General features: G+C 40.7%; 1 protein-coding gene across 1 annotated transcript; it reads left to right on the forward strand.

Annotated features, from left to right (window-relative positions):
* The first annotated feature begins 2,572 nt into the window (after positions 1–2,572).
* On the forward strand, positions 2,573–26,797 carry rswl (tRNA methyltransferase roswell). Its single transcript, XM_070104479.1, has 7 exons — positions 2,573–2,667; positions 3,418–3,632; positions 4,618–5,458; positions 13,676–13,792; positions 22,362–22,582; positions 24,920–25,153; positions 26,215–26,797. The coding sequence occupies exons 2-7, from the start codon at positions 3,538–3,540 to the stop codon at positions 26,231–26,233; spliced, it is 1,527 nt and encodes a 508-aa protein (XP_069960580.1). The 5' UTR covers positions 2,573–2,667; positions 3,418–3,537; the 3' UTR covers positions 26,234–26,797.
* The last annotated feature ends 73 nt before the right edge of the window (positions 26,798–26,870 follow it).

Consider the following 26,870-nt stretch of genomic DNA (forward strand, 5'->3'; position numbering starts at 1 on the left):
ACCAGTCCACTAACACCCAGGATGTGACCCACACCAGTCCACTAACACCCAGGATGTGACCCACACCAGTCCACTAACACCCAGGATGTGACCCACACCAGTCCACTAACACCCAGGATGTGACCCACACCAGTCCACTAACACCCAGGATGTGACCCACACCAGTCCACTAACACCCAGGATGTGACCCACACCAGTCCACTAACACCCAGGATGTGACCCACACCAGTCCACTAACACCCAGGATGTGACCCACACCAGTCCACTAACACCCAGGATGTGACCCACACCAGTCCACTAACACCCAGGATGTGACCCACACAAGTCACCTAACACCCAGGATGCCACCCACACCAGTCCACTAACACCCAGGATGTGACCCACACCAGTCCACTAACACCCAGGATGTGACCCCACACCAGTCCACTAACACCCAGGATGTGACCCACACCAGTCCACTAACACCCAGGATGCCACCCACACCAGTCCACTAACACCCAGGATGTGACCCCACACCAGTCCACTAACACCCAGGATGCCACCCACACCAGTCCACTAACACCCAGGATGTGACCCCACACCAGTCCACTAACACCCAGGATGTGACCCACACCAGTCCACTAACACCCAGGATGTGACCCACACCAGTTCACTAACACCCAGGATGTGACCCACACTGTGACCTGGCACTGGACAAGCACCTAAAGTCAGTTCCTGATCAGCCGGGCTGTGGCTCGTACGTTGGTTTGCGTGCAGCCAGCAGCAACAGCCTGGTTGATCAGGCGCTGATCCACCAGGAGGCCTGGTCACAGACTGGGCCGCGGGGGCATTGACCCCCGAAACTCTCTCCAGGTAAACTCCAGTCCACTAACACCCAGGATGTGACCCCACACCAGTCCACTAACACCCAGGATGTGACCCACACCAGTCCACTAACACCCAGGATGTGACCCTACACCAGTCCACTAACACCCAGGATGCCACCCACACCAGTCCACTAACACCCAGGATGCCACCCACACCAGCCCACTAAAACCCAGGATGTGACCCCACACCAGCCCACTAACACCCAGGATGTGACCCACACCAGTGCACTGACACCCAGGATGCCACCCACACCAGTCCACTAACACCCAGGATGTGACCCATACCAGTCCACTAACACCCAGGATGTGACCCACACCAGTCCACTAACACCCAGGATGCCACCAACACCAGTCCACTAACACCCAGGATGTGACCCACACCAGTCCACTAACACCCAGGATGTGACCCACACCAGTCCACTAACACCCAGGATGTGACCCACACCAGTCCACTAACACCCAGGATGCCACCCACACCAGCCCACTAAAACCCAGGATGTGACCCCACACCAGCCCACTAACACCCAGGATGTGACCCACACCAGTGCACTGACACCCAGGATGCCACCCACAGCAGTCCACTAACACCCAGGATGTGACCCATACCAGTCCACTAACACCCAGGATGTGACCCACACCAGTCCACTAACACCCAGGATGCCACCAACACCAGTCCACTAACACCCAGGATGTGACCCACACCAGTCCACTAACACCCAGGATGTGACCCACACCAGTCCACTAACACCCAGGATGTGACCCACACCAGTCCACTAACACCCAGGATGTGACCCACACCAGTCCACTAACACCCAGGATGTGACCCACACCAGTCCACTAACACCCAGGATGTGACCCACACCAGTCCACTAACACCCAGGATGCGACCCACACCAGTCCACTAACACCCAGGATGTGACCCACACCAGTCCACTAACACCCAGGATGTGACCCACACCAGTCCACTAACACCTAGGATGTGACCCACACCAGTCCACTAACACCCAGGATGTGACCCACACCAGTCCACTAACACCCAGGATGTGACCCACACCAGTCCACTAACACCCAGGATGTGACCCACACCAGTCCACTAACACCCAGGATGTGACCCACACCAGTCCACTAACACCCAGGATGTGACCCACACCAGTCCACTAACACCCAGGATGCCACCCACACCAGTCCACTAACACCCAGGTACCCATTTTACACTGATGGTGAATAGGGACAGGGACAGCAGGTGTCTTATGGAAACACTTCCCCAATGTTTTCCAGCCGTATCGGAGGAGAATCGAACCCTGGACCTCAGTGTGTGAGCTGAGTGCGCTAACCATCCAGCTATAAAACTTGCGGATTTTTAACCCCGGAGGGTTAGCCGCCCAGGATAATACAAGAAAGACATGGCATCGTCGAGGGCTGTCTGTCCTATTTCCATTGTGGGCCTTCAGTCTTATCCCCCAGGATGCCACCCACACCAGTCTATTATAAACCCTTATAAATATGAAGTTATTTAGAATAATTCACTACAATGTGAGAGGTAAATAAGTTCAGACTTTTCAGAACCTCATTCTTATGCTGATTTTACACTGATTTTACACTCACATTACACAGATTTTTCACTAATCTTACACTAAAATTTTAGTCATTTATTTTTAGGCTAATAAACTTATAAATATGAAGTTATTGAGAATAATTCACCAGAATGTGACAGGTATATAATAAGTTGAACCACTGGAGCATCTCAGTCACACTCGTCCTACTCTCATCTCTCACAAAGTTTATTTACGTAAATAATTAAGTAAGGAAGTAAAGTTTATTTAAGTACAGGTCCACATAAGTACAATTATCATACATAGTAACATGGGTGTACATTACCCACCAGAATAATCGTATCGTAACCAAAAAATATTTTCATTGGTGTTCTTGTTATTTCTATTAAGTGTATTTAGGCACAAGTAAACGTAAGTACAATTACACAAGTTATTATTATACATAGTAATGTGTGTAAATTACGCACCAGGATAACCAAAAAAAGTCACAGTATTATTATTATTATTATTATTATTATTATTATTATTATTATTATTATTATTATTATTATCCCCTCAAGGAAGGTTCCTTGATGCTGGTGAGGGGCTCTTGATCTAGGGAATTGGATCTGTGCTCTGGTTCCCTCAATTGAACCTGAATACCTTCCACATCCCACAGGCGCTGTACAATCCTACGAGTTTAGCACTTTCCCCTTGATTCTAATAGTACAATATTATATTATTATTTCTATTGGGGTACTTGAAGTAAGTTTATTTAGGCACAAGTACACATAAGTACAATTATCATACATAGTGTAAATTATCTTGGATAACCCAAAAAAAGTGTAATAAATAGCAAATTTATTTGTTTTCCGCAGTATACAAGTACTGTGGTGTATATATAATAAAATATTGTTAGCCATAAAAGGCATTAACATGAGGTGCATTACAGGCAAACTAATCCTAATGCTTAAATAGAAATTAACAGTATATTTCTCAGGTCTTTCTTTATTCAACAGAAAGAATTAGTAACTGGCAGTGGAACAGAAAGTGACTGATCAGTGGTGAAGAAGGAAAGGTGATCTGCAGTGGAAGAGAACACTTGAGTAGTGTCACCACCTGACACTTACAATAAAACCATGACAGCTCGAGTCGGAGCCACACTGTGTGTATCTTCTCGCTGCCATTTGTATCTACGAAGATGGGCAGCACCTTCACGGTCACTACACCTTAGGTACTGTTTTTTCATATCTTGTTAAGTACAAGTACATGCTAATACAGTTAGACAAATTATTGTATATAGTGACATGTATGTAAATTACCTAAGAAAAGGTCAGACAAAGTGACTTATTTCCATTAGGGTTTTTTAATATCTTATTATTTAAACCTTAAAAGTTAAAGGGTCTAATTACTAATTGATACCCTTCCCTTCTTTAGATCAAATTTGATTACCTTCCACTCCCCCAAGTGACCCCTGTGGTTTTAGGGCTTCCCATAATTATTATAATTGTCTTGTGTCAGTAGCATAGATATTTTTTCTTTTAAAAAATTATAATTAATGGTAAATGTATTTAATTTGTTGGGAGATGACTGATGTGGTAAATAAAATGTATAACATACAGTACTATATTTTCATATAATATTTTTATATAATGTTATTTCTAAAATTGAGTTTGAGAGAAATTAAAATTGTTAATTATATTATATGGCCTTTACTGGTAGTTCAGATATTGTATATCCAGTGAATTCAGAAAAGTTACATTAAGCTTCTTAGACATTCTGGAAGTAGTACTATCATCTTACTAATTGTGTACTATTATTCAGTGAATGATGAGCTAAGAAAGAAATACCTACTGGTACAATATTTTCATATTTGCAGTTACCTATTTGTAGTTACACGAGCAGAGTTACACTTGTGGTGTTCCATTGTCAGTCTTTAATCTGTCAATATTTCCTAATACATCCAGTGGTTGTAGCACTTACTGCACCTAGCCACAGATACTGAGTTTAGCTGCACATTTAGTGTGAATGGAACTAAAATTGCAATAAGTGATCACAGGTTTGGTATAGCAGCAGCCACAGGAAATAACTACTAATGGGAGATGGAGTACAGCATACCTTTTTTCTTCATAAAACTTATATGGGTAAATGAGACCATATAGTTTAAAACCCAAATCCATTGACTGTATGCTTGTTTAATGTTATTTATGTTGTTGCAGATTTTCTTCTGAACTTGCAAAAAGTTGTGGGTCCAGAGTCACTAATTGCCAACATCCAAAATGGGTTAAAATGAAGATGGATCATCAGTTACAGTTAGGAAAAGTGAAATTGTATTGCACATCAAACCAGCAGCATACAAGAGGTGAAAAAATTGATGGGGATTTTAAAAATACAGAGGATGATCATAAGCCAGTGTCAGATTCTGTAATTTTAACTGAAGAATATAAAATAAGCCATGACATTGTTGATAATACAAGGACCAAGAGGGTAAATTTTGAATTAAATAATGCTAGTATCAGAGCTGATAGTGTTGCAGAGGCAGAAACTAACATCATCACCAATGATGGGGTAAAAGTAAGTGGTGGAACACCCTCAGTTGTAACAGAGGAAGATGAAGAGGTGGATATGGAGGAGTTGATTAAACTAGAGGTGGAGTTGTTACGTCAGGAAGGTTTTTCTGTGCCCTCCACCTTTACTCCCAATAAGTGGCAGGAATTACTCACCAAAGGTTCTTTCCATGGACGTAAAAAGTTCCTCAGGTATCTCTTCATAACCGAAATGAAAAAGTTAAATGAAAAGAAAAAAAGAGAAATTAAAAGAAAAATTAGAGAAGAAACTAGTATACAGAAAGAGAGAGAGAAAGCAGCAGATAATGAACACATCCAATATGGTCTGTTCAGAAATAGTATATTCCTTAAGGTTCTTGACTCTACCACCAATCAGTTCTTTAACTCACGTGTCATCTCTGCCATGATGTTTGGTCAACCCCTCGTGCTAGATATGGACTTTGAAAATCACATGACAACAAAGGAACGACAAAATTGTGCCTTCCAGATCCAGGTAAGTGTCATATAAAGTGTGAGAATTGTGCATGTATGTCATAGTGTGGCAGTCAAGGACACTAGTTCTTAGTTTTAGAGCTGCTGCATAATAATTTATAAAAATTAAAAACAGTTGCCATTAGGTTTTGATACTACCCTAACATTTGACAAAAACATACTGTAAATCGTCTGTGCCATATAGTCTTTAGGGCCTTCCGCAGAATACAACAAAAAAAGTAAACCTATTAAATGTGTGAAAAGATGCAGGAAGTGTAAGGAGACTTTGTCATCTTCCTTTGCTTGGGATTGAACGTAGATACTTTTGGTTGTGAGCCAAATGTTCTACCATTGAGTTAAGTGGTACCTGTATATTTTTTTATTCTATTTTTCTTTTACAGAAAACTGAATTTGGTGTTGATTAGATAGTTTTAAAATTTAGCATCTGCCAACTTCTTTGAAAATGTTGTCAGAAAGCACCTCCTGAGCCTAATTCAATTCATGAAGGTGGAATGTAAGTGCCAGATACATCTAATGTATCCTGCTTTTCCCAGATGGTCTTTCCTTAAAATCACTGTTACTCGAACTGTCCATACTCTTTTGTTTTACTGTCCCAGTATCTTATATATTGTGGGACAGTTAATCATTCACACTGTTGTGATTGGTTAATGCTCCAAGTCAGACCAAAACATCATTATAAGTAGGGTATGTAAATTTGGTCGAGCATGTAAAAAGAAGAAAATTAAAAGTGAATACAGTATAGGAAAGAGTAAGGTTATGAGGATAACAAAAAGATTAGGTAACGAAAGACTGGATATCAGATTCGAGGGAGAGAGTATGGAGGAGGTGAATGTATTCAGATATGTATTTAGGAGTAGACGTGTCAGCAGATGGGTCTATGAAGGATGAGGTGAATCACAGAATTGATGAGGGGAAAAGGGTGAGTGGTGCACTTAGGAGTCTGTGGAGACAAAGAACTTTGTCCGTGGAAGCAAAAAGGGAATGTATGATAGTATAGTTGTACCAACACTCTTGTATGGGTGTGAAGCATGGGTGATGAATGTTGCAATGGGGAAAAGGCTGGAGGCAGTGGAGATGTCATGTCTGAGGGCAGTGTGGGGTGTGAATGTAATGCAGAGAATTCGTAGTTCGGAAATTAGGAGAAGGTGTGGGATTTCCAAAACTATTATCCAGAGGGCTGAGGAGGGGTTGTTGAGGTGGTTCGGACATGTAGAGAGAATGGAACAAAACAGAATGACTTCGAGAGTGTATAAATTTGTAGTGGAGGGAAGGCGGGGTAGGGGTCGGCCTAGGAAGGGTTGGAGGGAGGGAGTAAAGGAGGTTTTGTGTGCAAGGGGCTTGGACTTCCAGCAAGCGTGCATGAGCATATTTAATAGGAGTGAATGGAGACAAATGGTTTTTAATACTTGATGTGCTGTTGGAGTGTGAGCAAAGTAACGTTTATGAAGGGATTCAGGGAAACCGGCAGGCCAGACATGAGTCCTGGAGATGGGAAGTAGTGTCTACACTCTGAAGGAGGGGTGTTAATGTTGCAGTTTTATAACTGTAGTGTAAAGCACCCCTCTGGCAAGACAATGATGGAGTGAATGATGATGAAAGTTTTTGTTTTTCGGGCCACCCTGCCTTGGTGGGAATCAGCCGATGTGTTAATCAAATCAAATAAAATAATAATACATAATACTATAATAATAATTATGATAATACATACATGTGTGTACTATAATAAATGAGTGTCAGAACACCACCATGAGATGGCAGAGTGAGTACCGAAACAACGCTCACCAGTGCACGTGTCCTTACAGAGCTTACCTCGCAGTGGAAGGAATTCTCGTGTTTTCCTTACATTTCGTGCAGTTATTTTGCCAAATTTCTTTTTTCTAACCATGGGTCATGAGAAAGCAAGTGCAAAGAACAGTGCTGAGAAGAAAAAGAGGATGATTTCCATGGAATTAAAGCAGGAAATCATAGATAAACACAAACTAGGTGCGAGGGTTAAGGATTTGGCAAGTGAGTACCAGTGTAGCAGTTCTATGATATGTACAGTACTAAAGCAGAAGGAGTCTATAAAGGCTATAGTGGACAGTTTTTTATTGAAATGCCCTGCAGATGAAAGTGTGAAAAGCATGGAGAAAAAGTAAAAAATCAGTGAATAGTGAAGTGAGATAAAAATAAAAATTGTAGCAGTTAACTTCAGTGATGAAGTGTAGCGTTTACAGTGTAGCAGTTAAGTGATTAAGTGATAGAAAAAGGACGAAACGAAATGTACTCCTGACAGCATACGTTGCTCTGCCTATCTTTTCCACCGCCAACCTTTGCCAGCATTTCTTCTCCAAGGTAAATGGCGTATGTACACCAGTTTATTTCTACATTATGTTTTCCTTATGAAAGTAGTGATCTAATGCAGTTAACCTCACAAACTCTGTTTTCTCTTATACTAACACCTCTGAAGGGGAAGCATGGGATGATGTTTTCATAGTGGGAGCGAGAATGCCTGCGACCACTCTCTTCTGCCACTGTCACCACTAGCCACATATGTAATGACATATTTTATTCATTCTAGAGTGTATATCAAGTTTCTATGTTATTTATATTGTTCATTATGCCATATTAGATGAATCGTGATAGATTAACCCGTAAACGGTCCAAACGTATATATACGTTTTTTCAACATTTGAAAGTATGTAAAAAAAGTAGATCTTTTTGTTTTTTTACATTTGAAAATGTGTAAAAAAACATTGATCTACTTTTTTTTTTGTTATATTTGAAAATATGTAAAAAAAAAAACGTAGATCTACTTTTGTAGCTTGGACCGTTTACGGGTTAATAAGCCTTAGAGTTGATATTAGCATCATACTGAAGTATTTTGTCGTGCCTCCTGAGAGCAGGAATTCTGCTGGAACGGATAATGGCATTTCAGTTAATTTAAATGAGGAAAATTGACTCAGCATACGAACAAATTGGGATATGAACAAGGTCACAGAACGGATTAAATTCATAAGCTGAGTTTCCACTGTATTAGTTACACTATGGCATTAACACTAGAGGGACACTCTTAGTGATTTTAATGTGTACCTGCATACCAGCACAGTGTGTAAGTGTATTTATGTACAGGTAAACAAGTACATATAACATCTTGTAGGAGTGAGGAAGAGCCAGTTGTGAGTGTGGGGGAAGTTCGTGAGGCAGTAGGTAAAATGAAAGGGGGTAAGGCAGCCGGGATTGATGGGATAAAGATAGAAATGTTAAAAGCAGGTGGGGATATAGTTTTGGAGTGGTTGGTGCAATTATTTAATAAATGTATGGAAGAGGGTAAGGTACCTAGGGATTGGCAGAGAGCATGCATAGTTCCTTTGTATAAAGGCAAAGGGGATAAAAGAGAGTGCAAAAATTATAGGGGGATAAGTCTGTTGAGTGTACCTGGTAAAGTGTATGGTAGAGTTATAATTGAAAGAATTAAGAGTAAGACGGAGAATAGGATAGCAGATGAACAAGGAGGCTTTAGGAAAGGTAGGGGGTGTGTGGACCAGGTGTTTACAGTGAAACATATAAGTGAACAGTATTTAGATAAGGCTAAAGAGGTCTTTGTGGCATTTATGGATTTGGAAAAGGCGTATGACAGGGTGGATAGGGGGGCAATGTGGCAGATGTTGCAAGTGTATGGTGTAGGAGGTAGGTTACTGAAAGCAGTGAAGAGTTTTTACGAGGATAGTGAGGCTCAAGTTAGAGTATGTAGAAAAGAGGGAAATTTTTTCCCAGTAAAAGTAGGCCTTAGACAAGGATGTGTGATGTCACCGTGGTTGTTTAATATATTTATAGATGGGGTTGTAAGAGAAGTAAATGCGAGGGTCTTGGCAAGAGGCGTGGAGTTAAAAGATAAAGAATCACACACAGGGTGGGAGTTGTCACAGCTGCTCTTTGCTGATGACACTGTGCTCTTGGGAGATTCTGAAGAGAGGCTGCAGGGATTGGTGGATGGATTTGGTAGGGTGTGCAAAAGAAGAAAATTAAAGGTGAATACAGGAAAGAGTAAGGTTATGAGGATAACAAAAAGATTAGGTGATGAAAGATTGAATATCAGATTGGAGGGAGAGAGTATGGAGGAGGTGAACGTATTCAGATATTTGGGAGTGGACGTGTCAGCGGATGGGTCTATGAAAGATGAGGTGAATCATAGAATTGATGAGGGAAAAAGAGTGAGTGGTGCACTTAGGAGTCTGTGGAGACAGAGAACTTTGTCCTTGGAGGCAAAGAGGGGAATGTATGAGAGTATAGTTTTACCAACGCTCTTATATGGGTGTGAAGCATGGGTGATGAATGTTGCAGCGAGGAGAAGGCTGGAGGCAGTGGAGATGTCATGTCTGAGGGCAATGTGTGGTGTGAATATAATGCAGAGAATTCGTAGTTTGGAAGTTAGGAGGAGGTGCGGGATTACCAAAACTGTTGTCCAGAGGGCTGAGGAAGGGTTGTTGAGGTGGTTCGGACATGTAGAGAGAATGGAGCGAAACAGAATAACTTCAAGAGTGTATCAGTCTGTAGTGGAAGGAAGGCGGGGTAGGGGTCGGCCTAGGAAGGGTTGGAGGGAGGGGGTAAAGGAGGTTTTGTGTGCGAGGGGCTTGGACTTCCAGCAGGCATGCGTGAGCGTGTTTGATAGGAGTGAATGGAGACAAATGGTTTTTAATACTTGACGTGCTGTTGGAGTGTGAGCAAAGTAACATTTATGAAGGGATTCAGGGAAACCGGCAGGCCGGACTTGAGTCCTGGAGATGGGAAGTACAGTGCCTGCACTCTGAAGGAGGGGTGTTAATGTTGCAGTTTAAAAACTGTAGTGTAAAGCACCCTTCTGGCAAGACAGTGATGGAGTGAATGATGGTGAAAGTTTTTCTTTTTCGGGCCACCCTGCCTTGGTGGGAATCGGCCAGTGTGATAATAATAATAAAAAAATTATTATCAGAGCACATATAAAATATGCAGTAACTTTAAAACACTTGAAATTTTGGAAAGTTTCCAGACAATAGAGAGATGTGCTCATGGAGAATGTAAACAAACCAGGTGGGGGTGCTCTGTATTAGAAAGAAGGGTTGCCGTATAGCAAGTTTTGGTCATAATTTGAAAGCGTCATATTAGCGGAACACCGTAAGGCGAAATGCCATAAAGCGGGGCCCTTCTGTATTTAGTTACAGTAATTATTTATTTATTTACTTATTCAACAACAGTAGTTATTTATTTGCTTATTTATTTATCATATCATGTATTCATATTCGACTCACAATGTTTTCAGTTTATGATGGGCTTGTCGAAATGTAACCCCATCGTAAGTCGAACGCCCAGTGAGAAATGCTCGTCTCGGGTCATTTTTCCTAATGAATAAAATAAAGCAGACACAATGATGAGTGGAGCTGTGCTACCTGGATACTAGAAATGATGGTCAGATCTAGATCTCACACCTGCTGCTTGAGTTGGGACAAAAAGTCAGGCTGGGCTGCAGAAAACAATATGAAGTTCAACGATGAGAAATTTCAATTACTCAGATATGGTAAACACGAGGAAATTAAATCTTCATCAGAGTACAAAACAAATTCTGGCCACAAAATTGAGCGAAACACCAACGTCAAAGACCTGGGAGTGATCATGTCGGAGGATCTCACCTTCAAGGACCATAACATTGTATCAATCGCATCTGCTAGAAAAATGACAGGATGGATAATGAGAACTTTCAAAACTAGGGAGGCCAAGCCCATGATGACACTCTTCAGGTCACTTGTTCTATCTAGGCTGGAATATTGCTGTACACTAACAGCACTTTTCAAGGCAGGTGAAATTGCTGACCTAGAAAATGTACAGAGAACCTTCACGGCGCGCATAACGGAGATAAAACACCTCAATTACTGGGAGCACTTGAGGTTCCTGAACCTGTATTCCCTGGAACGCAAGCGGGAGAGATACATGATTATATACACCTGGAAAATCCTAGAGGGACTAGTACCGAACTTGCACATGAAAATCACTCACTACGAAAGCAAAAGACTTGGCAGACGATGCAACATCCCCCCAATGAAAAGCAGGGGTGTCACTAGCACGTTAAGAGACCATACAATAAGTGTCAGGGGCCCGAGACTGTTCAACTGCCTCCCAGCATACATAAGGGGGATTACCAACAGACCCCTGGCAGTCTTCAAGCTGGCACTGGACAAGCACCTAAAGTCGGTTCCTGATCAGCCGGGCTGTGGCTCGTACGTTGGTTTGCATGCAGCCAACAGTAACAGCCTGGTTGATCAGGCTCTGATCCACCAGGAGGCCTGGTCACAGACTGGGCCGTGGGGGCGTTGACCCCCGGAACTCTCTCCAGGTAAACTCCAGGTAATATTTCTGATTAGAGACAAATTGTTGAAATTCACCAGCGACACATAAACTTCTTAGATCTCTTATTCTTGACAGGAATACTGCATATTATGTCAGCCTCAGCACATGGATATCCATATTTTTGATGAACCAAATATACATGTAGTACAGTGGACCCCCGCCTTACAATATTAATCCGTTCCTGAGAACTCATCGTAAGCAGAAATTATCGTAAGGTGAATTAATTTTCCCCATAAGAAATAATGGAAGTCAAATTAATCTGTGCAATCACCCCAGAGTATGAAAAAAAAAAATTTTACCACATGAAATATTAATTTTAATACACACAAACTGAAGAAGGCATGCACAATTACTACTCTACTAAGAATAGAATACATGACACATACCTTTATTGAAGATCTGGTGATGATTGATGGGATGGGAGGAGGGGAGAATGTGGAAGTTGTTATTGTTTAGAAGGGGAATCCCCTTCCATTAGGACTTGAGGTAGCAAATCCTTTTCCAGGGTTACTTCCTTTCTTCTTTTAATGCCACTAGGACCAGCTTGAGAGTCACTGGACCTCTGTCGCACAACAAATCTGTCCATAGAGCTCTGTACTTCCCGTTCCTTTAAAGCTTTCCTAAAATGGGCCATAACATTGTCATTGTACAGGTTGCCAACATGGCTTGCAGTAGCTGTGTCAGGGTGATTTTCATCCGTAAAGGTTTGCAGTTCAACCCACTTTGCACACATTTCCTTAATCTCTTTTTCAATTCCATACTAATTCTTGCCCTTTTTACCACAGGGGTGGCACTAGAAGCTTTCTTGGGGTCCATGGTGACTTATTTTGCAGTTACAAGCACTAAAAACACTGGGATAATGTGAAATTTACCGAATGTATGCGTAGATGCGACTGCACTGGCTGGCTTGTAAACACTGGCGCTGAGGCCACACATGGGACGTGTCCCGGACGAATCACGTAAGGCGAGTTTTTTGTCGTGAGGCAAGGCAAAATTTTTGCGTTCAAATGTTTCATATGGCGGATTTAACGTAAGGCGATGCGTTCATAAGGCTGGGGTCCATTGTACTGGGTATATACAGTGGAACCTTCATATTTGTACATCCAATATTTATCCAACATTTTCGAGAAAACTTTAACTCGGTATTTGACTTAAACAAAACAGTGTTACTGAAACATTAAGCTGTGAAAAAGCAAAGCAGTTATATAGAGATCTTAGGTGAGACGCCCTGGGAAACAGCACTAATGGTAATTTTTTGGCATCTGGAATGAATTAATCCAATTTACATTATTTCTTATGGAAAAAATTTATTCAATATTCGTACAACTCACTATTCGAACAGCCTCCTGGAATGAATTAAGTTTGAATATTGAGGTGCTGCTGTATTTTTTGTATGAGGAATTTTGTTTATACAAAAATTTGGGGTAAAAAATAAATATAGCTGTGCCAAGAATGTCAGGTTGTTCTGGCAGCTCAACATCTCTTTATTGCCATTTCAGATTCTTTCTTACTTCGTCTGCCGTCCTTGCTGATGCTCCCACTTTCACTCTAGACTCTTGAGTTCTTAACTGAAACCAATTTACTATATCATGTAACATCTCTCATGACAGTGCTGTAATAATAATTCTTTGATATGTTAAAGTTACTTTTTCTCTTATTGTTCATGCAAATTCACTGAAATGTTGATTATATAGTAAGATTTTATTTTATATTTTAAAATAAATTACCACATTATTTATGAAAGATCATCTTCTTTAGAAAGCAACAATTTCTTATTCCTATCCTCTTGATTCTTATCTATAGTACATTGTAAATAAAGGGATTTGCTTTTACAGACATTTGTTTGAATGTTTGGCAGATGTTGATAGGAGGGAACAGGGTCCATGCTGATCCATATGCCATACACCTCTGTAATGTAGACAGCTCTGCAGACACCATGCAGCGACTGGCTAAGTTCATCCCCACAATGTACCAGGTAAGAATATTCTGCCTTGAATTATGGTACAATACTACGATTTGGAGGGATATGTTGTGTATCTTTATACATATATGCTTCTAAACTGTTGTGTTCTGAGCATCTCTGCAAAAACAGTGATTATGTGTGAGTGAGGTGAAAGTGTTGAATGATGATGAAAGTATTTTCTTTTTGGGGATTTTCTTTCTTTTTGGGTCACCTTGCCTTGGTGGGAGACGGCCGACTTGTTGAAAAAAAAAACTACTACTATTCAATATTGTATTTTTGTTTTTTAACACACTGGCTGTCTGTCATCAAGGCAGGGTGGTCCGAAAAAGAGGAAACAAATGTTTTTCTTCATTTTTACATTTAGTAATTAATACAGGAGAAAGTTTTATTAGTCCCTTGCTCCTGGCATTTTAGTTGCCTTTTATGACATGCATGGCTTATGGAGGGAGGATACTTTTTCCACTTCCCCATAGATACATATTGTATTTTATGTACTTTTTTAATAGTATGTATTATACAATATGCTTATTATTGACTTAAATCAGAGTACAGTACAGTATGTATTAAATACTGAATACAGCACTACATCATTGTTTCAGTGATAACAAGGACAGTGAGAAAGAAGAATTGTAGTCAGAAATACTAAAGACATGCATGGAAAATAAGGGAAGAAAATAGAGGTCCTAGAGCTCAGATGGAAAGAACTAGTGGAGTGTACCCACAAGCCTGTGGTGTGGAATGATCCCAGTTTTATCTATGGCAGAAAACCTTTGGTGTCCACCAGCATAGGTCATTAAAGAACATGAGGTATTCCTGAATAACATTTGTGGTATAGTTTAAACTAAGAAAACAAAGAATCATGAGATAAATGTATGGAGGAGTGTGTGTTGAAGTGGTATAGCTATGTTAACATCAAAGGTTGTATGAAGAATCATGTATTGAGGCGGTATAGCATGTTAATACAGGAAGGGGTACAATGGAGTGTTTATTGATATTATAGATGTACAGTGTTATCATGGAAAGGTGTATAAAAGAGTGTATATTGAGATGTTATAGATATGTTAATATGGGAAGGCGTATGAACAAATGTACAATAAGACCCCCATATCCACGAGGGAAGTGTTATAAGGACCTGCCGCAAATACCAAAACTACGGGTAGTAGCGAACCCTATATATAAGTCCTATACATACCTATTATAAAGTGGAAAAGAATCTTTCCTCCATAAGCCATGCGTGTCGTATGAGGCGACTAAAATGCCGGGAGCAATGGGCTAGTAACCCCTTCTCCTGTAGACATTTACTAAAAAAGAGAAGAAGAAAAACTTTATAAAACTGGGATGAAAATAAATGGTATAAAATACCGACAATATGGAAACATAAACACATATGCAGTTTAATGTGATCCTTTATTGACAACATTTCACCCACACAGGGGGCTTTTTCAAGTAACAAACAGATCTACCTGGGGTGGAAGGTACAGGAGCATTTATAGTCAGGTTCAGAATGTTGAGGTCAGGTGGAGAATGCTGCATCTGATGATCCAATGGGTTGGGTTATAGAATCTTGGGTAGCTTGGCGGGGGTATTGGACAAGTTGTGAGTAGACCTTCTGCAGTGTTCTATGTTCTTATGTGGGATAGCGATGAAGAAATTTCTTGGCAAGTGGTTCAGCTATGTTATAGAAGCCATTGTTCTGGTTGAAATTGTTGGTTATAGAGATAAATGATGATTCCAGGATTCTTCGGTATTGAGTGTTGTCTTCTGTGGCGATAAGTCTTGAGTTTCTGTAGTTAATTAAATGGTTGTGTGAATTGCGATGTTGTACACAGGCATTCCTTGTATCGTCAGTCCTGCTTGCGTATTGGTGTTCTGAAATACGTGTTTGGAGGTCTCTTGATGTTTCACCCACGTATAATTTGTTGCAGTCATTACAAGGGATTATGTATACCCCTGCAGAGGATGGAAGCTTGTCCTGTCTACTACTGGTGATGTCCTTGATGGTCGTGGTTGTGGAGGTAGATACTTGGAATGATGTATTGGAAAAGATGTTGGAAACATGTTTGGCAATGGAGTTGGTGGGGAGGACTATGTATCTCTTCTCCGCAGTGTCTTCTCTGGGTGTGTTGAAGATGTTTAATGCCCACCGTCTGCAGTCTCTGATGAAGTGACGAGGATAGTGGAGTTTTGAAAATACTTGTTCAATTATAGTGCATTCTTCCTCAAGGAACTCATTGCTGCAGATTCTGAGTGCGCGCAGGAAGAAGCCTATAATTACACCACGTTTAGTTTTGGTGTCGTGGTGAGAGTAGAAGTGGAGAAGATCGTTTTGGTTGGTTGGTTTTCGATAGACTTTAAAACGAAGTTCATGGTCAGTTTTGCAGAGAAGAACATCAAGGAAAGGAAGAGTGTTGTTGACTTCTTCTTCGAGTGCTCCCGTACCTTCCACCCCAGGTAGATCTGTTTGTGACTTGAAAAAGCCCACTGTGTGGGTGAAACGTTGTCAATAAAGGATCACATTAAACTGCATATGTGTTTATGTTTCCAAAACTGGGATGCTTGAATGTGCGTGGATGTAGTGCGGATGACAAGAAACAGATGATTGCTGATGTTATGAATGAAAAGAAGTTGGATGTCCTGGCGCTAAGCGAAACAAAGCTGAAGGGGGTAGGGGAGTTTCGGTGGGGGGAAATAAATGGGATTAAATCTGGAGTATCTGAGAGAGTTAGAGCAAAGGAAGGGGTAGCAGTAATGTTGAAGGATCAGTTATGGAAGGAGAAAAGAGAATATGAATGTGTAAATTCAAGAATTATGTGGATTAAAGTAAAGGTTGGATGCGAAAAGTGGGTCATAATAAGCATATATGCACCTGGAGAAGAGAGGAATGTAGAGGAGAGAGAGAGATTTTGGGAGATGTTAAGTGAATGTATAGGAGCCTTTGAACCAAGTGAGAGAGTAATTGTGGTAGGGGACCTGAATGCTAAAGTAGGAGAAACTTTTAGAGAGGGTGTGGTAGGTAAGTTTGGGGTGCCAGGTGTAAATGAAAATGGGAGCCCTTTGATTGAACTTTGTATAGAAAGGGGTTAAATAAGTATACAAGATATGATGTAAAGCAAAATGACAGTAGTTTGTTGGATTATGTATTGGTAGATAAAAGACTGTTTAGTAGACTTCAGGATGTACATGTTTATAGAGGGGCCACAGATATATCAGATCTCTTTCTAGTTGTAGCTACACTGAGAGTAAAAGGTAGATGGGATACAAGGAGAATAGAAGCATCAGGGAAGAGAGAGGTGAAGGCTTATAAACTAAAAGAGGAGGCAGTTAGGGTAAGATATAAACAGCTATTGGAGGATAGATGGGCTAATGAGAGCATAGGAAATGGGGTCGAAGAGGTATGGGGTAGGTTTAAAAATGTAGTGTTAGAGTGTTCAGCAGAAGTTTGTGGTTACAGGAAAGTGGGTGCGGGAGGGAAGAGGAGCGATTGGTGGAATGATGATATAAAGAGAGTAGTAAGGGAGAAAAAGTTAGCATATGAGAAGTTTTTACAAAGTAGAAGTGATGCAAGGTGGGAAGAATATATGGAGAAAAAGAGAGGTTAAGAGAGTGGTGAAGCAATGTAAAAAGAGAGCAAATGAGAGAGTGGGTGAGATGTTATCAACAAATTTTGTTGAAAATAAGAAAAAGTTTTGGAGTGAGATTAACAAGTTAAGGAAGCCTAGAGAACAAATGGATTTGTCAGTTAAAAATAGGAGAGGAGAGCTATTAAATGGAGAGTTAGAGGTATTATCTGGAGTTTATCTGGAGAGAGTTCCGGGGGTCAACGCCCCCGCGGCCCGGTCTGTGACCAGGCCTCCTTAGGTCAGTATCCCAGGATGCGACCCACACCAGTCGACTAACACCCAGGTACCCATTTTACTGATGGGGAACATAGACAACAGGTGGAAAGAAACACGTCCAATGTTTCTACTCTGGCTGGGAATCGAACCCAGGCCCTCACCGTGTGAAGCGAGAGTGTTAACCACCAGGCCACCAGAGAAGATGGAGGGAATATTTTGAGGAATTGTTAAATGTTGATGAAGATAGGGAAGCTGTGATTTCGTGTATAGGGCAAGGAGGAATAACATCTTGTAGGAGTGAGGAAGAGCCAGTTGTGAGTGTGGGGGAAGTTCGTGAGGCAGTAGGTAAAATGAAAGGGGGTAAGGCAGCTGGGATTGATGGGATAAAGGTAGAAATGTTAAAAGCAGGTGGGGATATAGTTTTGGAATGGTTGGTGCTTTTAATTAATAAATATATGGAAGAGGGTAAGGTACCTAGGGATTGGCAGAGAGCATGCATAGTTCCTTTGTATAAAGGTAAAGGGGACAAAAGAGAGTGCAAAAATTATAGGGGGATAAGTCTGTTGAGTATACCTGGTAAAGTGTATGGTAGAGTTATTATTGAAAGAATTAAGAGTAAGACGGAGAATAGGATAGCAGATGAACAAGGAGGCTTTAGGAAAGGTAGGGGGTGTGTGGACCAGGTGTTTACAGTGAAACATATAAGTGAACAGTATTTAGATAAGGCTAAAGAGGTCTTTGTGGCATTTATGGATTTGGAAAAGATGTATGACAGGGTGGATAGGGGGGCAATGTGGCAGATGTTGCAAGTGTATGGTGTAGGAGGTAGGTTACTGAAGATAAGATAAGATAAGATTTCATTCGGATTTTTAACCCCGGAGGGTTAGCCACCCAGGATAACCCAAGAAAGTCAGTGCATCATCGAGGACTGTCTAACTTATTTCCATTGGGGTCCTTAATCTTGTCCCCCAGGATGCGACCCACACCAGTCGACTAACACCCAGGTACCTATTTGCTGCTAGGTGAACAGGACAACAGGTGTAAGGAAACGTGTCGGAATGTTTCCACCCGCCGGGAATCGAACCCGGGCCCTCCGTGTGTGAAGCGGGAGCTTTAGCCACCAGAGTTTTTACGAGGACAGTGAGGCTCAAGTTAGAGTATGTAGGAAAGAGGGAAATTATTTCCCAGTAAAAGTAGGCCTTAGACAAGGATGTGTGATGTCACCGTGGTTGTTTAATATATTTATAGATGAGGTTGTAAGAGAAGTAAATGCGAGGGTCTTGGCAAGAGGCGTGGAGTTAAAAGATAAAGAATCACACAAAGTGGGAGTTGTCACAGTTGCTCTTTGCTGATGACACTGTGCTCTTGGGAGATTCTGAAAAGAAGTTGCAGAGATTGGTGGATGAATTTGGTAGGGTGTGCAAAAGAAGAAAATTGAAAGTGAATACAGGAAAGAGTAAGGTTATGAGGATAACAAAAAGATTAGGTGATGAAAGATTGGATATCAGATTGGAGGGAGAGAGTATGGAGGAGGTGAAAGTATTGAGATATTTGGGAGTGGATGTGTCAGCGGATGGGTCTATGAAAGATGAGGTGAATCATAGAATTGATGAGGGGAAAAGGGTGAGTGGTGCACTTAGGAGTCTGTGGAGACAAAGAACTTTGTCCTTGGAGGCAAAGAGGGGAATGTATGAGAGTATAGTTTTACCAACGCTCTTATATGGGTGTGAAGCATGGGTGATGAATGTTGCAGTGAGGAGAGGGCTGGAGGCAGTGGAGATGTCATGTCTGAGAGCAATGTGTGGTGTGAATATAATGCAGAGAATTCGTAGTTTGGAAGTTAGGAGGAGGTGCGGGATTACCAAAACTGTTGTCCAGAGGGCTGAGGAAGGGTTGTTGAGGTGGTTCGGACATGTAGAGAGAATGGAGCGAAACAGAGTGACTTCAAGAGTGTATCAGTCTGTAGTGGAAGGAAGGCGGGGTAGGGGTCGGCTTAGGAAAAGTTGGAGGGAGGGGGTAAAGGAGGTTTTGTGTGCGAGGGGCTTGGACTTCCAGCAGGCATGCGTGAGCGTGTTTGATAGGAGTGAATGGAGACAAATGGTTTTTAATACTTGACGTGCTGTTGGAGTGTGAGCAAAGTAACATTTATGAAGGGATTCAGGGAAACCGGCAGGCCGGACTTGAGTCCTGGAGATGGGAAGTACAGTGCCTGCACTCTGAAGGAGGGGTGTTAATGTTGCAGTTTAAAAACTGTAGTGTAAAGCATCCTTCTGGCAAGACAGTGATGGAGTGAATGATGGTGAAAGTTTTTCTTTTTCGGGCCACCCTGCCTTGGTGGGAATCGGCCAGTGTGATAATAAATAAATAATTAATAAGTGGAGAATTATCACTTTTTCACCGATGGGAAGCACTTCACGGCTTCTCTTAGGCTTTGAAGAACTTCCATCACTACTTTTGCACTTTGAGGCCATTATTAGACAAATTTAAGGGTTATTTTCAGGCCATGGTAAACTGTGAATAACTGAAACCGCGGGTACCAGACCCATGGATATGGAGGTTCTAGCGCATATTGAAATGTCATAGATATTTTAACAGGGAAGTGTAGGAAAGTATATATTAATATGTTTCATCTATGTTAGTATGGGAAGGTGTATGGATGAGTGTATATTGGGGTGTTATACCTGGTGTTGAGATGTTATAGGTAGTATTGCTATGAATAAACAGTAGGATAGATGAGAGGCTTGAACCTTGGTCCTAATATTGTCAAGTTCGTTGTTCTACCACCTCAGCAGCCAGGTTTTTAATAGCATCCAAGGGGGTAGAGCGATGAACCTGACAATTATTGGGACTACTGTTTGAACCTTTCTCTGTTTATTCACTGACAGTCATTTATTACAACTTCATCTGAGTTTTTATATTGCTATATTTACAGTACATTGTGATTAAAGTAGCATGAAGGAGGCAGAGAAGAGGACAAGGGGGCAGATATAGTAAGGGAGTTTTAGAAGCTAATAAATGAAAAGTGCTAAGTCAGTAAAGGCCAGCCATTAATGAATGGTATAGATAGGTACAATATTGAGGAGTAGAGTAGAGGGGGCCCAGAGAGTCAGGTATACAGTACACTATGTATACAATAAAAGAGCAAAAAAAGGGATGCAGAAGATAATTAGAAAGAAAGAGGATATTAAAATAAATCTATCATTGCAATAGATCAACCATGTATACATAGTCAAAGATAGAATGTACATTAAATAGAAGAGGTTTTAGGAAGGACAGAATATTGAAGTTGATGGTGCTAGAGTCTTGCCCATACATTGTGGAAAATATAGATAAAAATGATATTATAATGTTAATTCATACTAGTATTTTGAAAATACAAAATGGGAATTGACACAGTTACTTTTTGCTGATGATACTGTGCTTATGGGAGATTCTAAAGAAAAATTGCAAAGGTTAGTGGATGAGTTTGGGAGTGTGTGTAAAGGTAGAATGTTGAAAGCGAACATAGAAAAGAGTAAGGTGATGAAGATAAAGAAAAATTGGATATCAAATTGGGGAAGAGGAGTATGGAAGAAGTGAATGTTTTCAGATACTTGGGAGTTGACGTGTCGGCGGATGGATTTATGAAGGATGAGGTTAATCATAGAATTGATGAGGGGAAAAAGGTGAGTTGTGCATTGAGGTATATGTGGAGTCAAAAAACATTATCTATGGAGGCAAAGAAGGGAATGTATGAAAGTATAGTAGTACCAACACTCTTATATGGGTGGGAAGCTTGGGTTGTGAATGCAGCAGCGAGGACGCGGTTGGAGGCAGTGGAGATGTCCTGTCTAAGGGCAATGTGTGGTGTAAATATTATGCAGAAAATTCGGAGTGTGGAAATTAGGAGAAGGTGTGGAGTTAATAAAAGTATTAGTCAGAGAGCTGAAGAGGGGTTGTTGAGGTGGTTTGGTCATTTAGAGAGAATGGATCAAAGTAGAATGACATGGAGAGCATTTTAATCTGTAGGAGAAGGAAGGCGGGGTAGGGGTCGTCCTCGAAAAGGTTGGAAGGAAGGGATAAGGGATGTTTTGTGGGCGAGGGGCTTGGACTTCCAGCAGGCGTGCATGAGCGTGTTCGATAGGAGTGAATGGAGACGAATGGTATTTGGGACCTGACGATCTGTTGGAGTGTGAGCAGGGTAATATTTAGTGAAGGGATTCAGGGAAACCGGACTTGAGCCCTGGAAATGGGAAGTACAATGCCTGCACTTTAAAGGAGGGGTTCGGGATATTAGCAGTTTGGAGGGATATGTTGTGTATCTTTATACGTATATGCTTCTAAACTGTTGTATTCTGAGCACCTCTGCAAAAACAGTGATTATGTGTGAGTGAGGTGAAAGTGTTGAATGATGATGAAAGTATTTTCTTTTTGGGGATTTTCTTTCTTTTTGGGTCACCCTGCCTTGGTGAGAGATGGCTGACTTGTTGAAAAAAAAAAAATTGAAAATAATAAGTATAAAACTATTATAAAATAGTATTCAAAGGAAAAAAGGAAGAAGCCGTTAAAAACATGCAGCAAATATACAAATGAAAATAAGAATAAGTTTAAGAGACACTATTCTGTTCATTCATCTTGTGATGATGAGCGAGATGGGATGCACACTTAATATTCTATAACTATTCTCTTTGCTCAATTATTGTATAGTATTTGGGTTGTGATTCTTGATAATGTATTTTGTTTAATATGATATTTGATTTTTACAGCCAGAGTTTCCATTGATAATGACACCAGAGAGCTATTTGGATACATTTCCTCGAGACAAGTTGGTGTATCTCACGCCTCACTGTAACGAAAATATGGAAAACTATGACCACGATGCTATTTACATTGTTGGTGCATTAGTGGATAAATCTAATGGTGCTCCCCTGACCCTTGCTAAAGCTAAAAAGGAAGGTATTAAAATGAAGAAGCTTCCTCTTGACAGGTAAGATATGACATTTGTATAACTTTGAGGTTTGAGAGGAAGAGTGTGGTAGAGGGTTGCATAATGGTGACATGCTACAATCCTGATTCTCTCTAGGATAAGAAACATGGCTGTGGTCTGAGAGTGAAAATAATAAAGTTAGAGCAGGAAAGAAGGACAATTCTGATAGAAGAATAGATGAATAAAGGATATTATAGAAAAATTGGTTAACACATTTGGTAGTTTTCTACCATGGTAATGTGACCCAAAGAAAGAATCATTCACCATCACTAATGCATTAGCTTCCTTGCCAAAAGTAAGCAGGCATCACATCACAAATTATCATCTAAACTGTAACATCCCCCACCTATTCTTAGTTTTGAGAGCAGGTCCCCCTCAGGAGGTTCCTTGATGCTGGTGAGGGGCTCTTGATCTAGGGAATTGGATCTGTGCTCCAGTTCCCTGAATTGAGCCTGAATACCTTCCCCCCTCCCCCACATGCACTGTATAATCCTATGGGTTTAGCACCCCCCATGATTATAATAATAATTTGAGAGCAGGTACTATACAGTACTACCCAGCTCCAGAACTGAAGTTTGGCATGTAAAGATCTGTTAATTATATTATTGAGGAGACTGTTACATTGGGAATTTACATGTTAAAAGCTGGGGTTGATGGAAGGTGTAGAGGGTGTCCCAGGGATGGCTGGTAGGAGGGTGTTTCAGGGATGACTGGTAGAAGGGTCTTCAGGGATGACTGGTAGGAGGGTCTTCCAGGGATGACTGGTAGGAGGGTCTTCCAGGGATGACTGGTTGGAGGGTCTTCCAGGGATGACTGGTAGGAAGGTGTGAATAAGGATTGAAAACCTGAGCATCCAACGGGTGAGTGTGTTAGATCAGAGTGAGTGGAGACAAGTGACTTTTTGGGATATTAGTTACTTTTGTGGTGTTAACAATGAAACATATATGAAGGGATTAAGAGAAGCCAGTTATCCACACTTAAATTTTGTAGATGGGACACTGCCTGTGCTTTGAAGGATGGGTGAGGATGTAGTAGTATGAAGAGTTATTTGAATTGTGAAGCCCAAGCACTTCTTTTAAAGACAACTAGAGAATATTTCCCTTTTAGGGACACTGTACTTTGGTGGGAAATACCTGTGATAAAAAGTGTGGCACTGAAAGGTATCTTTTAGTAAGTTTTAGGGAGAGGTGAGGAGAGAACAACTAAGAAACCAGATGTGAGTGAGCAGTTGAGTAATTGAGAAAATGTAGTTTGTAAACAGCTCAGGAGTAGTAGTAATAAACAGGATTGGGGAAAAGAACTTTGTTGAGAGTAAATGAGTGATTGATTTTTTTAAACATAATGGCCATCTCCCACTAAGGCAGAGTAACCCCCTCCTCCCCCCCCCCCCCCCCCCCCAAAAAAAAGAAACTCTTTCACCATCATTAATGCTATCACTGTCTCTTCAGGGGTATGCCAATACTTCAGTTCAGGTGCCCCTCTAAACTGAAAATATCCCCACCTTTCCTTTAGAATGCAGACACTGCATGTCCACCTCCAGGACTCATACAGGTATGTTTTTGTAGTTTTTAGTCCAATTTACAGGCTAAGTTTTGTTATCCTTTCTCAGCTTTTTATTAAAGCTCAGCCCTATGTAAGGTACACTTCCATCCCCTGTGTGCCACCCACAACAGTTGGCTAACACACAGAAACCCATTTACTGCTAAGTGAACATGGGCAACACATGTAAGGAGACTTACTCATATGTTATACTGGAGGCCCTTAAACAAGTTCAGTTCCTGATGTTTCAAGTTTCACACTAGTTTATATAAAAATTAATAACACAAATGATAAATAGGCTTAAGCCATGTGTACTGCCTCAGTGGTTATAGAAAGTTACAGTAATTGGTTCCTAAATTTTTGTGAGGAGGTTTGTGTTGTGGGGACCTCCTCTACTTGATTCACTCTCCTCCAAATTCTCTCCCATATTCACTCTTTCTCCATGGGGAAGTGGAACAGAATTCTTCCTCCATAAGCCATGCATGTCATAAGAGGTGACTAAAATGCCGGGTGACCCAAAACAGAAAGAAACACTTTCACCATCATTCATATATAATCACCGTCTTTGCAGAGGGACTTAGATATGACAGTTCAGATGTCACTCCATACATCCAATTTCCTGTTTGGAGTAACATCTGAACTGTCATGTCTGGGCACCTCTGCAAAGACAGTGATTATGTGTGAATGATGGTAAAAGTGTTTCTTTTTTTTTTGGGTCACTCTGCCTCAGTGGGAGACGGCTGATGTGTTAAAAAAATTGCCATAATTGTATACTGTACCATATATACCATCATGGTAACTGATATGTAAATGGTCCAAGTTGCACCGAAACGTCGTCGTAAGCTCCTCTCTTCTATATGCGGGTTATTTGTGTATTGTTGCAGATGACTGGCAGTATTCTTTGCGGCATGTTCCTAGGAGAAAACTACAATCCACAAACTCTGAGGTGGAGCTGGAGGATGTAATACGGAAAAGAATCAGCAAGCAGAAAAGAGTCAGGCATTACTCCTACTCCCTGGAACCGACACATAGGTACAAACTGGATTTTTTATGAAGTATTTTACAAAGCTTGTTCATGAAATGCTTTCATTCAGTTGTGTTAATACATTAGAAAGCTATAAAATATTTGTCATGCAGTAGTGTGTATGTTCATGCTTGCAAATTACAAGTATTATTATACACAAATAACCTGCACATAAGAGAGAAGCTTACGATGACGTTTCGGTCCGACTTGGACCATTGACAAAGTCACACTAACCAGAGGTGGAGCAGGATGGCTATATATAGGCAGGAAGAGGTGGTGGTAGTAGTAGTAGTAGTAGTGTGCGGCGTCTGGTTGTCTTTGTTGTGGACGTTTCGCCATCCAGTGGCTGGCTGGATGGCGAAACGTCTACGATTGGGATGCCCGGGTGTTGTGCATGTGTCTTAATTTCATCTTGTCGGTATTATATACAATTCTTGTACTACTACTACTACCACCACCTCTTCCTGCCTATATATAGCCGTCCTGCTCCACCTCTGGTTAGTGTGACTTTGTCAATGGTCCAAGTCGGACCGAAACGTCGTCGTAAGCTTCTCTCTTTTATGTACGGGTTATTTGTGTATCGTTCCAGTCACGGTATTGTGCCTTTTTGTTATTTACAAGTATTATTCATAAATATCCACCTCCTGCAGGTGGGATATGACCTCTTTGAGTCAATTTTTTTTGTCTTGTAGTGGGTAGGAGCATCAGTATTTTGCCAGTTGTTGGAATTTCCTACAACTCTTACCAGAGATTGTCATGCCTTGTGGGAAGCCTGGGTACAGAGTTATGAAACATGTCTTGAGTGTTATAGTAACATCTTGTCACTGTTCTGATGTAAAATATGTCTTGAGTGTAATAACTATCATAGTCACATATTTAAATGTTGTGAAATATAACCTACCTTGAGTGTTTTATTTGTCATAATAACATCCTGTCACTTTTAAAGTAGTATAGGTTCTGCTTCTAACTTGCATATTATCTGTGATAATGGTTTTACCTGTAGGAAACAAGTCTCACTTTTCATATAGAAAAGAAATGATACTGTATTTGTATACATTTTTCTCTGCAGGAGATACAAGATGGATTAGACATGTAGAAGAGGCACAAGATTTTAAGACACAAGTACAAGAGTATTGAAGACACGTGAATATTTTAAATGTGCAGCAAATAGAAGAAAGATAAGCAATGATAAGGGTATATGAAAATCTCTGCACTGGCCAAGCAACAAGTAGCCCATACAGGTTAATAACTTTTGTGTTCACTTCACTTTGCCTTGGCAGGAGACGACCATTGAGTTAAAAAAAAAAATTATAATCTACTCTGGTTCAGCCACTGGCTTAGTGGGAATTAGATTGTACATTAGTAAACAGAAAAGCCAGTGTTTAGGGAATTTGTTGAAATATTCTGAAACAGAATACCAGTAATATATGTAAATGAATGCCTTGACTTTAATCAATTTTTAGAAAAAATATAAAGTTCATTGATTATGGATGAAAATTTATGAACATTAAAAATTTGGTGATAAATTTTTGGAATGTGTAGTAAATAACTAATTATATTGAAGAGCACATACGTGATGTTTTGCAGGCCATATTAACACATTTTCAATAAACCTTTGAATAATCTGTATGTATAAAGATACAAATAATGAATTTTGTGTTTCTTCTTTCTCCTGAGTTAAGAAACTTGTGTTGTCAGTTATTTAAAAAAAAAAGGTAACTGAAT

This window comes from Cherax quadricarinatus, chromosome 5, assembly GCF_038502225.1.
Source record: "Cherax quadricarinatus isolate ZL_2023a chromosome 5, ASM3850222v1, whole genome shotgun sequence".
NCBI lineage: Eukaryota > Metazoa > Arthropoda > Malacostraca > Decapoda > Parastacidae > Cherax > Cherax quadricarinatus.